Source organism: Pituophis catenifer, unplaced genomic scaffold, assembly GCF_029215685.1.
Source record: "Pituophis catenifer annectens isolate HBS135680 unplaced genomic scaffold, rPitCat1.0.hap2 SCAF_6, whole genome shotgun sequence".
NCBI lineage: Eukaryota > Metazoa > Chordata > Lepidosauria > Squamata > Colubridae > Pituophis > Pituophis catenifer.
The window spans coordinates 55,681,773-55,697,605 of NW_027256886.1; the positions used below are offsets into that span (position 1 = coordinate 55,681,773).

Here is a 15,833-nt window from a genome sequence, read left to right on the forward strand (position 1 = left end):
TGTATGGGTTTTACCAAAGGCTTGAAGTTGTGAGATGTTTTGTACACTCCAATTACACTCTAGGTCAGTGATGGCTAACCTTTTTGCCATCGCGTGCCAGGAGCGGGGGGAGTGTAGGGGAGGGTCACACGTGCATGTTCCCACACCCATAATTCTATGTGCCCCGCCCCCGCGCATGCGCACACACACACCCTCCCCCCATTCCTGGCCCGTGATTGCCTGGTAGGCCCATTTTTCTCTCTCCTGAGGCTCCAGAGCCTTTCTAGGACTCTGGGGAGGGCAAAAATGGCTGCCCCCCTCCCGGAGGCCCTGCGGAGGCCGAAACAGCCCATTTGCCAACTTCTGGTGGGACCAGAAGGCCCATTTTTCTCTCTCCCCAGGCTCCAGAGCCTTTCCAGAAGTGCGGGGAGATCGAAAATGGCCTCCCCAAACCCCCGGAGGCCCTCCTGAGGCCAAAAACAACCCGTTTGCCAAATTCCAGCCACCACTCTACTTTTAAAGGCTTTTTCTATTTTCGAATTCTAGAAAGGTAATGAAAAGGGAAACTTTACTAAATTCCTAGCAAGTTATCTTACAGTGCTAATAATCTCAATTAAATCTCATGTCTTGTAACTTGCTTGAATCTGAACTTGATTGTTATCAGGGCAGAATACCGTATTCTCCATTTTTTTAGTGAAAGTGCTACAGTAGTCCAAAATTTGCATTTCCAGCTACTGAAATGCATCAGCACTCATAAAACAGGTGGACATAAAGCAAATATGGAGAGGTCAGATTATGTGGAAGTCAAGATGGAAGCATCTGACAAGTATAGGCCTACCAGATTTGGGCTGCAACAATCCAGACTTCAAGATTGCAGCAAAATGTTATCCTGAGTTTTGCTGCCCTCTAATGATCAGCTACATTTTTGCAGTCAAGTTCTGCTAACTGGGAGGAAAAATGATGTGAAGTGCCAAGAAATAACTGATCAGTTTCAATTTAAGAAGGAAGGTCACTCAGGGACGATGGTAGGCAGAAAAGAAAAAATGGCTATCAAATAATAGCGGCTTAAAGCAGTTTAACTGGAACTGAAAAGTCAGAGAAACAGAATAACAATAGAATGTTATTAAGCCAGGCTTTCTAGTACATGAAAATACTTAGTATTTTGTCTATAGGCTAAAAAGGCATATCATGAATTGGTACGCATTCTACACATTTGTTCAGAATTCAGTATTGCATTTATTCCATCATAAATTGGTTTGGGATCTAAGTTGTAATTTATTACATATAGAAAGCTGCAATATAGAAGTCTAAATGAGCTCTCACAAATCCAAATGGTATTTCTGGACTGTTGGAGCTACAACTGCCAGAATTTCCATTGAGAATTTTGGGAGTTACAGTCGCTGCATATTTGAGAAGTACAAGATTGGAAAATGGTGATCTAAATTAAACTTATTGGAAGAATTTTAAAATCCAGAGACATGTGGTCAATCCCTAGTATAGGTTTTCATTTAAAATTAAGTTCTGGTAAATTTTCTATATTCTGTAATCAAATCAGGATTAATTTTAAGTCTAGCATAAACATCAGGCGAACCAACAGCAAATTCCATAAATTCAAGTGTCTAACACAATAGCACAAAATACTGTTGTTGTGGAGAGAATAGGAGATGGAAGGAGTACTATGTATGTTCACCTCCTAGAGCTATTTATAAAGTAACAGAGGCAAGATAAAAATCAAATAAATAAATGCTACAAGAATATATTTGCATCTAACGATTTTCTTGCTGAGATTTTATATCATTGATGCCTCTGACTTCTTGCCTCATGAAAGCAGACAGATAGCTTTTTGGTGCATGTGCATGCATGGTTTTCAAATTTCTGTGATGTGGAATTTATTGCCAAATTGAAATGAATAAATGTTTCCATTGTTGGCAGCCTAAATAATGAAGGCCTCTGTAGTATCTCTGCTGAAGAATCAACCAGTGAAAACACTGTTGTGGCAGATCCAGATGTGATGGAAAATGACCTGCACGAGGGAGATTCCTTGGGAGCCACTGAAGGAGGAGGACAAGATCAAAGGCAACATATGCCAATGCTTTCTGAGCATGGTAAAGAATGCACTGCACTAAGTTTTAAAAGTAGCACTGAAGACTTGCCAGCCATGATGTCAAACCCCATTATTGTGAATGACAAAAACACCAGAACTGTACCTCTTGATAGTGCAAAAACGGATGCTGACTGTTATGCTATTACTTTTGCAAGAGAACCTGAGAAAGATCCAAATAATACTGCTTTGGAGCAGATTCCTTTGTTCGATTCAACTTGGACACCAGGATGTGAAACCGAGGAGAACAATTCCAGTGAATTAGATTCGTTGCCACAGAGTGAACTGTTGATTGAAGGAGACAAAACACACATTAGCCTGTTGCCTAAGAGTGAGAAAGGCAGAGATTCTTATACCACTAAAGAAATCAGGCAGGAGACCGGATTGGAATTGAGCCTAAATAATGAAGGCCTCTGCAGTAACACTGCTGGAAAATCAACCAGTGAAAACAATGTTGTGGAATATCCCGATGTGATGGTGCTGGAGAATAACCTGCTTAAGAGAGATTCCTTAGAACCTACTGAAGAGGAAGGAAAAGATCGAAGGCAACATATGCCAGTTCCTTCTAAGCATGGTAAAGAATGTACTGCACTAAGCCTTAACAATATCCCTGGAGGCTTGCCTGCCTTGGTGTTATATCCTGCTATTGTGAATAACAAAGACACAAGAACTGTGCCTCTTGTCAGTGGAGCAGTTGCTGACCATTATGCTACAACTTTTGCAAGAGAGTATAAGAAAGATCCAAATAATACTGTTTTGGAACAGATTCCTTCATCAGATTCTACTTGGACATCAGGACCTGAAACCAAAGAAAGCAATTCCAGTGAATTAGATTCGTGGCCACATAGGGAATTGTTGATTGAAGGAAGGGAGGCACACATTGTTCAGCTGCCTAACAGTAAGAAAGGCAATGATTTTTATACCGCTAAAGAAATCATACAGGAGACTAAATTAAAAGAGAGTAACAAGGAAGAGGCTTTAATAAAACCAGTGGGACTGAACACAGGTGGTGTAGATAACCTGGTAATGAAAAAAGAAAATTGTATTGCAAATAATCTCACAACAGGAAATTCAGACGTAAATAAATATGGTATATCTGGTATTGATCAGAGCCTTGTTGAGTTCAGAGGTGTCATCAGTGAAGATAGCAAGAGTGAAGTGAACCGAGGGGACAATCAATTCCAAATATTTCCAGAAAAGGGTACTGAGGTGCTTGAGGATCCTCCTCCTGTATCCAGTTTGTCTTCAAACACATCAAACCTGTTACCATTAACCATGAGAGAACAACCAATTGGTGACTTGGTGACTGAAAAGGAATGGCTAGAAAAGGCTATAAGTCCAGAATCAAACATCCATCGTGTGGATTTACCAGTCAGCTTGGAAACTTCTGATGCATCCTTGTTGCCAGAAAATAAAAACAAAGTGCAAAAAGCAAATACATTTCAGAACACAGCAGAACAGATTAGCAGCAATGAAATCACACAAACTGAATCTCTGAACAGGGGAAATACAGCCTTAGGTGACCCAGAAAATGTTATATATACGGTGAAGGAAGAATCTGTTGGGAATACACTGTTGTTACTTGACAGAAGAACAAGTGATTTCATGAGTGAGAATGACCTTGCTGACCATAATATAGAAGAAACTACAATAGCTGAGAAATACGAACATACTTCTTCCAGAAACAAAGAGCACAGATGTCAAGAGGTGCCATCCTCAAGTCAGGTTATACATAAAGATATAAACTGTCCCCTAGAGACACCACTAACTTTTGATATGAATTCAAGACAGATCAGTCGAGATGCTGCTTTGGATGATCAAGTTAGTGGTTTAGAAACCAGCATCAGTGGCAAAATTTTAGAAAAGAATCTCAGTTCGGAATGTAATCTGAATACACTAAATGATCATTCACCAGAATTAAGCGAGAACTTGGAGCAAAAAAACACAACCATAAATGAAAAAAAAGTGGCCAGTCTTGAGCCATCTGAACTATTACTTTTACAAGGAAAAGACAGCTTGCGGACTTGTGATCTTTTAAAGTCCAGTGTAGAGGATATTCAGTTCTGCTTTCCAGTCAATAAAGAGATAGAGGATGCGGATGGGTCACTGTCCCTGCCTCTTGAAGAGAATGATGTTCTGCAAAATAAAAAAGAGGAATCCTGGGAACAGCCGTTTGCTCAAAATACCAAATCAGAATTGGAAGACCAGTTGATGGATGAAATAAATTCAGAGACTAATGCGTCAAATGCAGAAATAATTGCAGTGTCTAAAACGGAATTTGAGTTCCACAACTTAAATGAACAGGCTAGAAGTGCTGAATGTGTTGCAACTGAGACGGCAAACATTCTAGAGGAGGAATCCCACTCTGAAAGTAAAAGATGTGCCTCAACAGCTGGCAGTGACCCAAACTCTGTACCTGTGATTACTGCTGAACAAAGCAGTGCTGTGGGGAAGAATGACAGTAATGAAGCAAGACAGGAGGAATGCAAAACAGAGATGAAAAAACAAGAAACTGACACAACTTTGGCACAAGAAACCCATATCAAATTGGACTCCACACAGCAAGTGCAGCTGGAACAAGCAACTGAAGAAAATGACCTTAGTATAAAACATGATTATTCTGGCAGCTCTTTAGTATCAGCAGTTGGAGCAGAAACCAGTCCCCAGCTACTAAAGCTTGGAGACTTAGGTGATAATAGCCTAAGGGCAAACAATTCTCCATTCATATGCAATGATCGCAAAGAACTTTTGGAAACTCATCCCAAAGAGACTGTGGAAAATCCACAGATGGTGGACATTTTAATAACATCTCCCAAAGTGCAGTCAAAAGAAAGCTCAAAGCCCTTTGGCACTGTCTGCAAGGCAAGTGAAGACGAACAGTGTGTTTCAAACCCAGAAGATAAAGACCTGGATCATGGTGGTCTTCAAACAGTAGAGAGTTTTCAGGGACAGCTCTCTAACCAGACATCTCCTGAAAGGGTACACCCACTGGAATTAAATCATTTCAGTAACCATGGGGAGCTTGATAAAAGTGAACTACAACAAACTGAAGACAATCTACACAAACTCCAAATAGTACTTGGTGGGCCAGAGACAAAATCAACTAATCTATCAAACGACAATGCATCTTTAACACCTATTTCTGAATTTCTGGGAAACGCCTCACAAAACAACAACCTGCCAAATGTAATAAACTCACCAGAGGAAGAAAATTGTCTTAGCAAAGAAACCTTAAACAATGTAAAGCAAGACATTTCTAATTCTCTGCTTTCAGATGGTGTTTTTGAAGGAGTAAACCAGAGTGGTGCATTTGCTGAAAAAACTATTACAGTTAAACAGTTGGATGGCTTAGATGAGCTTTCAGATAACAAATGCACAAGCAATATGGACATTACAGAGTTTATTCCAGTGACACAGAAAACTGAACAGGCACAAACCCTGCAGGAGAGTTTAACCTGTGTAGGTGAACATTCTAAGGACAATGGGACTGATGTTAATTTACCAAGCAAAGAAGAAGAATTGGATGAACAAAGTTTACATGCAGAGATAGAAGAACACCTGAGTTTAGCAAATGAGACTATTCAGAAAGATGAACAAGTAACTTACAAAGGGGACTTAGCTTTCCTGCCTTCTGAAAACACAGGAATGGATGAACATCTTCCTGGATTACCTAATAGCCCAGAAGTTCCTTTGAGTGATGCTTGGCATAAAACCTGTCCCATTGAAAAGACTGACATCCTATCTGTTAGCTCTCAAGCAAAACCAACACCTCTTTCAACATCGGCATTTCTAAATAATGGGCCCAGCCAAGTAAGCTGCCAGCCTACAGACTTTATGTATCATGGCCCTAAAGGTGAATTTCAAAAAAGTGAGCCAGAAGCTGTGGCATGTCAAGATGTCTTTGACACCACTCCCAGTCTCCAGACTGCGGCTGCTACACCCATTGACTTAGATGATGCTTTTGTAGAGAACAGCACAACCGATCAAAGGAAACCAGAAGTAATGAATTTAGAAGATATTCCTTCTGAAGCTGTCCCAGGAAAAGAATCTTACATTCCAGGCCAAGAGTTCCTTTCAGAAGAGCATGTTTTAACCTTGCAGGATGTTTCTGAGATCAGGCAATCGGAAAGAAATTTGTCGCCATTTAATTTCAAGAAGTTGCAGGATGAGATCTCGACAATTAAGCTAAAAGGGGATAAAAGTGATGTAAAAGCCCAGCAGCTTAACAGCTCAGCAGAATCTCTGCTCAGCCTTTCAAGTTTAGAAAGGAAGCTTTTGGACTTTTCTACGCTCAATGAGCAAGCAAATTGTAAGGAGGACACTGAAACAAATGTAAGTTGTGAAGATAACAAGCACCATAAGATCGAAGAAGAAAGCAAATGTAACTTGATAGAGAAATTCAACCTTCCCAAGATGGAAGGAAATGTTCCCAGGCAGCCTGCAGCAATATCTGAAAAAGAACCAGAAATTTCATCTTCCAGGGCATTCAGCATTGGCTTTTTTGATTTCAGAAAACACATTAGCAAAATATTTGAACAGGTAGCACCAAATGTTGTGCCTGCCAACTTGCCTAACCTTGCCACTGAACAGAGTCCAAGTGAGGAGATCAGTCCAGAGGGTAAAGAAACAAAGGTTAAGCAAGGTCTGGAAGAAGGTGAAAACAGCAGTGGAGATGGAGATCCAGAAAATGACTGGAAAACAAACCAGTGCACGTTGCCTTTGGAGACCGAAGTCTGTAATAAAGCCACTAAAGAGAAAATAGCACAGGAACAAGAACACACAGGAATGCTGGCAAACAGTCAGAAGTATGATTTGCCAAGTGCCTTTTCAGAAAAGATCCCTATCAACAAACATTGCTTAAACGAAAACTGTCTTACAACTTTCCCCAAGTTAGTTAAGGTAGATGGCTTATGCAGTCATGAAATAAATGCAGAGGTTAATGATCATCTTTGCTTTTTAAGCAGTGATACTTCTGAAAACCAAGTTTGCACAGAAAAAGTAGAGTTTCCGTCTAGAAGTTCTGGAAACCAAGAAATGGAGAATCTGCCATCTTCTCCTAAAAACGAAGAGCCTTTAATAATTCCTGCCTCTACAGGAGTTGTTCCAGATTTTGATGCCACATCTGCTGCTGAAGTAAAAGAAGATAATTTAATTAGTCTGTGTAACTTTGAAACAGATGAACCTAAAGAAAAGTTAATGTATGATGGAAATAAAAACACCGACAAGGGAAATGGTGACAACAGCACTGACTCAATATTGCCATTTCTTATAGATGATCTTGATGCTCATAAAGACCAAACAGATCAGTCCAGGATATTGTGTGGTGAAAATCCTAATTTTTCCAATGAACATACATTACAAAACAAAGCTGTTACAGTTCTGGATACTATAGATAGCAATAACTGGTTGCAAAAGTCCATAGAAGAAGAGGAGAGACAGGACACAGCAGCACATGAGTTAATTACTTATTTAAAAAATGAAGTAAGTCCTCCTCATTCACCAGATGAGTCCAAATTGGGATCCAGCAGTGTTCAAGAGAGTTGTGTAGAAAAAGCAAATGACATCAATTTGAACACGCCAGAAGGACCAGGTTTTTCTACTGATATTCCTAAAGCAGATACTACAATCATGCTAATTACCAACAACTGTGAAGCAGGTTTGCAAGCCAGCAGAGACATTCAAAGGCCTGATGTAAAGAGGCATTCAGAAACACTTCTAGGGATGGAACAAACTCTATGTACAGATGTGGAAATGGCTTCTTTAAATCAAGCCAAAGAAGAACCTGCAAGTTTTCAAGATAGCCAGAAAATAATACCAACTACTTCACATTCTGAATTGGAGCAAAGCTTTCCTGGTTTGCTTGAAAACATGACAACGGAAGAATTACCCCCTGAAAGGTATTTAATTTAAAATTAACTGTAAAAAGAATTTAGAATATTGATATTAAAGCAAGATAGCAATTATGGAGGATGAATCAAGCATCTTTAATTTTTTAATTAAATTGAATTTTGTTTCGAATGGTTTATCTTGCAGCAGGGACAGCCTACTTAGGAAGAACCCCTTAATTCTTCACCCGAAAATAATGAAAATACTGGATTTTGAGAAACTAATGCCATTTTTTACAGCCTGAAAGCTGTACAAATGTCATGGGTTTTTTTTTTGAATGCTAACACTTAGGCTACAATTCAATATACACTTTCCAGTCATTAAGCTTCTCTATACAACCACTTTTGTGGATTGATTAAGGCAACAGGCTAGAAACTGAGACATCATGTGTTCTAGTTACACCTTGGGCACAAAGCCAGTTGCATAAACTTGGATCAGTTACTTTAGAAAGTAATACTTTTGAAAGAGAACTCTCAGCTCTAGAAAAGAGGCAATGACCAATCACTTTTGAAAAACCTTGCCGAGAAAACTGCAGGGTCTAGTCCAGGCAATATCCAGAATAAAGTCTGACTCAAAGAAAGAAACACACACCCCTTAAAAAAATGCTTCACTGAAGTCAAGGATCTTATTTTTGGATATATAGTTTAGGATTAAACATGTATATCATTATAATCTCTAGGTTGTCAGTCATATGTTAATAGCTATAATCAGATAGCTCCGCTTTAGCTGTGTTTATTAATGCAAGATCTTATATGTAAAGAAAAAGTTAACTCTGACTGCTATTGTACAATTCACCTAAATTACTCAAAATTATTTTCCAATGTATTCCAAAATGTTCAGTTTCCTTTCATATGTCATATTATTTCAGAATTTCCAGAATTGAGAATTGATTGAGATCTTAATTTATATGGCATAACATTGGTATACAGATGTGTGGAATCTGAGATTTGCATGTTTATTTAGCAAATTTATATAGCTCTAAGTTGCTTGCCTATGTAGCATGTTCAAGATCATTCTCTCACAGACACACAGCTGAATTCTTAATGTTTCACAGCTGAGGAACAAATGAAGCATACTACAGACCTGTTCTCTAGTGTTTATATTCACATAATTTGTCCAAATTTTAACTGAATCAATTGGGTCCATACAACAAGCTAAGATGTAAAGTAGCCATATTTTGGCTGGGTTCTTTCAGGAATCTCCCTTTTAACCTAATATTATTCATGAATCTAGTCATTATTTCATTTCTTCTTCACAAATTCAAAGGACCATGGATCAAATGGAAGAAAAATGTTAAATTAATCTCTAACCCTAAAACTATTTGTAACCAATGACTCATTCTAAGTCCCAAAGGTGTTTTTCTAAGATTTAGCAAACTTTTTTTTTATTATTTTAAGTATATCCTTAAAACTTTTCCTGATCTTAATTTTGAATCTGAGAAAATATATTCTATAAATTATTATCATATTTGAGCCCATAGGCTTCCTTCTGCATTAATTATTATTGTCATAACCTTGTCATACCTTTCCCAATCTCTCCTTGCTGTACCTGAAAGGAGCACTCCAGAGTAGCTGCTAAGGAACTTCAGCCAAGGTTCACAGAAAAATATTAATTGCTCCTGATAGTTAGCGATTGGAGGCTTGCAGAGGGAAGCTCTTTAAATAATTTCTTTATTAAAAAAAACCTGAACCCTGAACATTTAGATTTGCACAACAGTCTTAACCAAAATAAAACAAACCACTTTATGGCAATATATGTGGTGTAAATCCAGCCAATCCGGCCAATTGTGGTTTAGTTGATAAATTATAGTTAGGCAAAACACAGCTAAGTGTACTCCATGAAAACATAGCTCAACATTACAAACCGATTTCAACATTGATAGATTTTAATACTAAAATTGCAAAATAATAAGGTGGAAAGAAATTGCTTTATTATATCCATCATTGACCAAAACTGAGCGAGGGAACTAGTATTTGGACTCAGCATTGGGTCAGGTAAATTATTAAGACCATATCTTAATTATTTATTTAGCATATGAAATGTAGCAGGTCTTATTTTTCTACGGACAACTATTTCCAAAAGAATAAAATGTAACTTTCAAGTGAGATATTAATTTGTATAAACTTTTGCGACTGTGATCTAGTCTCATGAATATAAAACTGGAATACAAATCAGGCAAAAGCAGAAAAATGAGTTCAAAATGAAATATGTAAATAATATACCTACATTGAATAAGCATCAACTAGAAACTAAATGATGAGAGATCATCTATCTCAAACCACAGAGTTAAGATATACAGTTAACATGCGTAAGCAGCATATAATACATTTTGACAGATGTACTTTCTCAGTTCTTTCTAACTTAATCAAATCTGTTAAGAATGAATTTAGAATATAATATTTCAATATTCATGTCATATTGGAAATATTGGGATCATATGGAGCCGGTACATCAATAGATGCTGACCATGGATCTTATTGTAGATTAAAGTCACTGATATGAATATACTACATGCATGACATTAAGCTAATAACAAATAATAATAACAGTAAAAGTATTGATATTAGAAGGTAATGAGAACATTGGATCATATATGGATCACCATGCCTCCAACTGTTTAATCTTGTTAAATAATTCTCCAACGATGCTTGCAAAAAATTAAGTTCCATAAGGAACATACCTTTACTGTCATATTGTTACATCTGCTTTTTTTCCGGTTTGTTTGTATTGTATTTTATTTCCCTACTTTTAATTGTTAGGAGTTTTGTCTGCTTGGTTACTTTATTAGCATACAAAATGTTTTTCAGGCTACAAGATGTAATAAGTTTGCCTCACAATAAACAGCAGCTACTAAAGAGATAATATCCTTGTCAGAAAAAAACTTAGCCACACTTTTCCCAGATAGATCTGAAGTCTAGATTTCTGACTTTAAAATGAATCTTTTCTATATCATTTTAGTGTAAGGGTAGGTAAAATAATAGTCCAAGTTGTCATTTTTGAGGATGTGTGTGCATTTTTAAACCAGGGCCCAAATTAACATCCCCCAAAATAGCCATTAGTATTTGTTTGTTTGTTTATATAAATATCCTTTCAGAGCATCATAATTAATCTAATAAATTGGTGGATATATCCTTTCAGAGCATTATTTGTCCCAAGAATGTTGGTAGCCCCATCAATCACAACTAAGGGTAGAGATAAGAACAGCTTTCTTGCCTCTCAGAGTTGTGGGTGCTCCATCACTGGAGTTTTTCGAGAAAAGATTGGATAACCATTTACCCAAAATGGTGCAGGTTCCTTCCTTGGGCAGAACATGTATAAGGTCAATTCCAGCCCTAGGATTCTGTGCAGAATAAGAATCTTGAGAATCGCTCTCAAAGCAAGCAACTGCAAATGAGAGGTTCCACCAGTTTTTATACATGGCTGCCAAATATCAAGGAAACATCATGTGGTCTCAGAGATTGGCACAAAAAAAACAAATGTCTCCCTAACAAGCATTTTTTATCGATAAAACAAGCATTTTTCAGATCTGATCTATATCACACAGCCAGCAAAAAGCAAACTTAGATAACTCAAGTCTGTAAATCCGCCAGCAGTCAAGTTAGAGTTTGCTCAGATGCCAGAACAACTCTTTAGCTTGGTAGATTTGCAACAAATGTGTGGGAAAAGTCATACAAAGTATTACAATGGCTGAAAAGTACAGAATGGCTAAAATCTGGCTGTCATCTCCACAATCACTAGTTGTCTGTTGACAGGTATATAAAATTCTTGTTTAGATACCAGATTATATAAAGAATGTTTATATTGGGAGGCTATGGGATAATTTTAAAAAAACCTGGAAAGCAATCGTATTGGACTCATTTGATTATCCTGTTTAGGAAGTGCTAAGAGCTGCCACTTTGCCCTTATTCTCCTGTCTGCATCTCAAAATTACAGAGACCAGGAATAAGGGAAGAATAAACACTATCTAAGTCAGTGGTGGGTTGCAACCAATTTGCCCTGGATCAGGCGAACCAGCAGCGGCAGGAGGCTCCGCACACCTGCCCGGACGCTTCTGCGCATACATGCCCACGAGCAAACCGGTAGTGACGGGTTTTAAAACTCACCCCTGATCTAAGTGGGACAAAGGGGAGGCAGTGGCTCAGTGGCTAAGATGCTGAACTTGTCGATCAGAAAGTCGGCAGTTCAGTGGTTTGAATCCCTAGTGCTGCATAACGGAGTGAGCTCCCGTTACTTGCCCCAGCTTCTGCCAACCTAGCAGTTCAAAAGCATGTAAAAATGCAAGTAGAAAAATAGGGACCACCTTGGTGGGAAGGTAACAGCGTTCTGTGCGCCTTCGGCATTTAGTCATGCCGGCCACATGACCACAGAATTGTCATCAGACAGTGCTGGCTCTTTGACTTAGAAATGGAGATGAGCACCACCCCCTAGAGTGGGAACAACTAGCACGTATGTGCAAGGGGAACCTTTACCTTTAAGTGGGACAAGATCTTAATATCTGTAATATTGGGGGTGGGTGTCATTAGAAGACACTATCATACAATTATATTTGTTTCTGTATTCTGCCCCAAAAAAGTCTGTTCATCCTTCAGATTGAACCATGTAAGATGAACGTCAAATTTAAAATCTAATTGGGTTAACTTGCAGCCTGCATTAATAATTTATTTATCCTCTGAGTGACAGTCTCTGATCTGACATAATCTGCCTTCCTGATATATTCAGAAGAGTTTTATTGTTAAGGTCTAAGCTTGAGTCAAAATCTGCAAGATTCAATTCTGAATGAGGAAATTTAAGCAGCAACTCAGTAATCCTTACATAGATCTATATGGTTATATTGTGTACTAAGCCCATAATTTAACTTGATAAAAACATAGTGCCCTTGTGCTTTCTTCCTTTTTGAAGGAAGAAGCTGTCACCCTTCATGAGGAAAAAGAGAGTAACTTTTGATTTTTGGTTCATTTAAGAGAAATTATGTGTTTTGATCAGTAGTGGTTTTCACTTACCTTCACTACTGGTTCGGAACTGGGAGCGCGCACGCATGTCGCTTGGTTCGTTTGCATGCATGTGGCACTTCTGTACATGCGCAGAACCTGCACGTGCACAGAGCATCTGTGATGACATCTGTGGGGTAGGCAAAGCCTCCCGTCGCCATTGCTACTGGTTCTCCCAAACCGGGGCAAAACGGTAGAAACCCACCACTGGTTTTGAGGCATCCGATTGTCTTTAGAAGATGTTCATTTCAGAGGTGTGTGCAGTCTTCTGCTATCTTTGATTTCTTCACTATATTATTAGAAGAGAGGAATTTCCTTTTTGAATAATTCTATCCATTTTATATCTGCTCAGAAAGTTTGGGGTAGATAAAGCATAATATAATTTTGTACCTGTGGTAAACAAGGTAGTGTCTCGAGCAGCTGTTGGTTTGTAACTCCATTTTTTCATACATGCATAAGCTTGAAGAATTTCTTATCACCTGTTTCTCCTGTCTGAGTATTTATCCCAAGTGGCAGCAGCTGCTGTCTTTTCCAGAACTGTAAACTTTATTTAGCAGCATGCCTGCAGATAAATACATCTTGCGTACATGGAATAATATGAAAAACAAATTCCCAAACTTGGAGCTTTCCAAGAGGATTAGCAGAATGTGTATAGACTTGCTTATTATATGACTGTATAATTAAAGGAGGAAAATGAATATATATTAAACTTTCCCGTTGCATGCTTTTGCACTTCATAGAGCCCACTTTAAGAATATTCACACAACATCATAGAGACAGCATTGTTGCAAAGTTGTATGATATGTGGACTTTTTTGAATTTTTCATCTCTTTGTTGATGCTATTGAATTCAATTTCAGTTTTCTTGTTTTAAATTTATTCCAACTTAGTTCCATATCAGTTTGTAGTTGTATTTAAAAAGTCCTTGTATGGCATCATTCAACAACACTTTGAGCACATTTTCTTAATATATAGCTTTGGGGCATAGTTTTCCTTATTTTTTTTTTCCTGACTTATAATTATTTTTTCGAATTGCAAGCTGTATCACAGTTGCAATGTTGAAAAGGGCACATATAGGCAAGTTATTCTGTCTTATTTCATTTGTAGATTGTAGAACTGCAAATTGTGTAAGACTGTACTAGTTCTAATGATCCAATCTTAATTCCTATGAGAACTACGCAGCAATCCAAATCCGCAGAAAAAATTGAGTATCTTTCAATACAGTCAAGATAGCATTTCCGCAAACAAAGTTGGTACACAATTTAGGATTCTTATGGATTTGCAGCTTTTGCTAAAGCAGTAGATAGTAGCTATGGCTAGGAGGGCCTTCATTCAGATTTGTCTTATGTGCCAAATGCATCCATTCCTGGACCGAGAGTTTACAATCATTCACATTCTATTTACCGTATTATTTGGACTATAAGATGCACCAGTGTATAAGACGCACCAAGATTTCGAAGAGATAAGCAAGAAAAAAAAGTGTTTGCCCTCCCCGGCCACCTGGAGCACTCTGCAGGCCTCCCAAAGCCTCGGCATTCCCTGTTTTTGCGAAAAATGGGTCCATTTTTCACAAAATGGGATGTGCGAGGTGGGGCTTCGGGAGGCCAAAAATGGCTGTATTCAGTGTGTAAGATGCACCAACATTTCCACCCTCTTTTAGGGGAGGAAAAGGTGTGTTTTATGCTCCAAAAAGTATGGTATTTTTGGTTAGACTACTAATAATGTGCTCTACATGGACCTGCTTTTGAAGGCCATCTGTAAATTCCAACTGGTTAAGAAATCCAGACGTGCCCATAGTTCTGAGTGTTCCACAGTTTGCCCATATTACAATGCCAGTGTGCAAACTGCACTGGCTTCCAGTTTTTTTCTGAGAGCAGTTCAAGATGCTGGTTATCACTTTTTTTTTTTTAATTTGATTTATATGCCGCCCTTCTCCGGAGACTCAGGGCAGCTCACAATGCGTTAAGCAATAGCCTTCATACTTTTGTATATTTTATACAAAGTCAGCTTATTGCCCCCACAAACTGGGTCCTCATTTCACCTACCTTAGAAAGGATGGAAGGCTGAGTCAACCTTGAGCCTTGGAGAGATTAGAACCAGCAGTAATTGCAGGCAGCTGTGTTAATAACAGGGTGCTTAGACCACTGTACCATCAAGGCTCTTTTAAAGCTGAATGGCAGGGGGCCAGGTTATTTGCAAGACTGCTTCTCCCAAAAAGTATATGCCCATCCCATCAAATCTGATTAAGTGAGCACACTCTAGATCCTTCCTTTAAGTGCTGGGAAATGTGCCTTCTCCATGGCAGTCCCTACCCCATGTAATATATGTTTTCCTGAGATCTGGCAGTCTCCCTCCACTTGATTTTTGGAAGGCCTTGAAGAGCTGACTCTTCCTTTAAGTGTTGGGGTACAGTGAAGCTGGAACCAGTGGTGGGTTTCAGTTACCTTTGTTACCGGTTCTCTCGCCCATGGGCAGAGCATATTTGATGACATCTGGGCAGGTGGGCGGAGCCTCCCACCGCCGCTGCTACCAGTTTGCCCGAACGGGGGTGAACCGGTAGCAACCCACCACTGGCTGGAACCCAGTACAATTGAATATGGATGCAAGGGGGCAGTTGCCTTCTTTTGAATGCCAGGAATTCTTGTTGTGATTTTTATTGTTTTTCATGTTTTTATTGTTGTTTTGTAAGGATTATAGTCTTGCATGTAAGATAGCGGGAGGGGGGAATATAATTATTTAAAATAAACAAATAAAATAAATACAACCTAATGTTATTAGTGGTTTCAGCATAAAACCAGAACTAATTCCTTTTCCAAACACGATTCACAGACTCTCTTAGCAAGCTTTATTAAAAGGGATAGAGTTACAAGAGTTCCAGCG

At 38.6% G+C, this 15,833-nt stretch overlaps 1 protein-coding gene across 3 annotated transcripts in view; it reads left to right on the forward strand.

Annotated features, from left to right (window-relative positions):
* The window catches only part of TACC2 (transforming acidic coiled-coil containing protein 2), a 151,180-nt gene that overhangs the window by 16,763 nt on the left and 118,584 nt on the right, over positions 1–15,833 (forward strand). Inside the window, exon 5 of one of the 3 annotated variants that reach the window (XM_070946351.1) lies at positions 1,912–7,977. In XM_070946351.1, the coding sequence (XP_070802452.1) occupies positions 1,912–7,977 (6,066 nt within the window). Of the gene's footprint in view, positions 1–1,911; positions 7,978–15,833 lie in introns of those variants that run through there. The other 2 variants (XM_070946349.1, XM_070946350.1) reach the window with 2 other exon arrangements.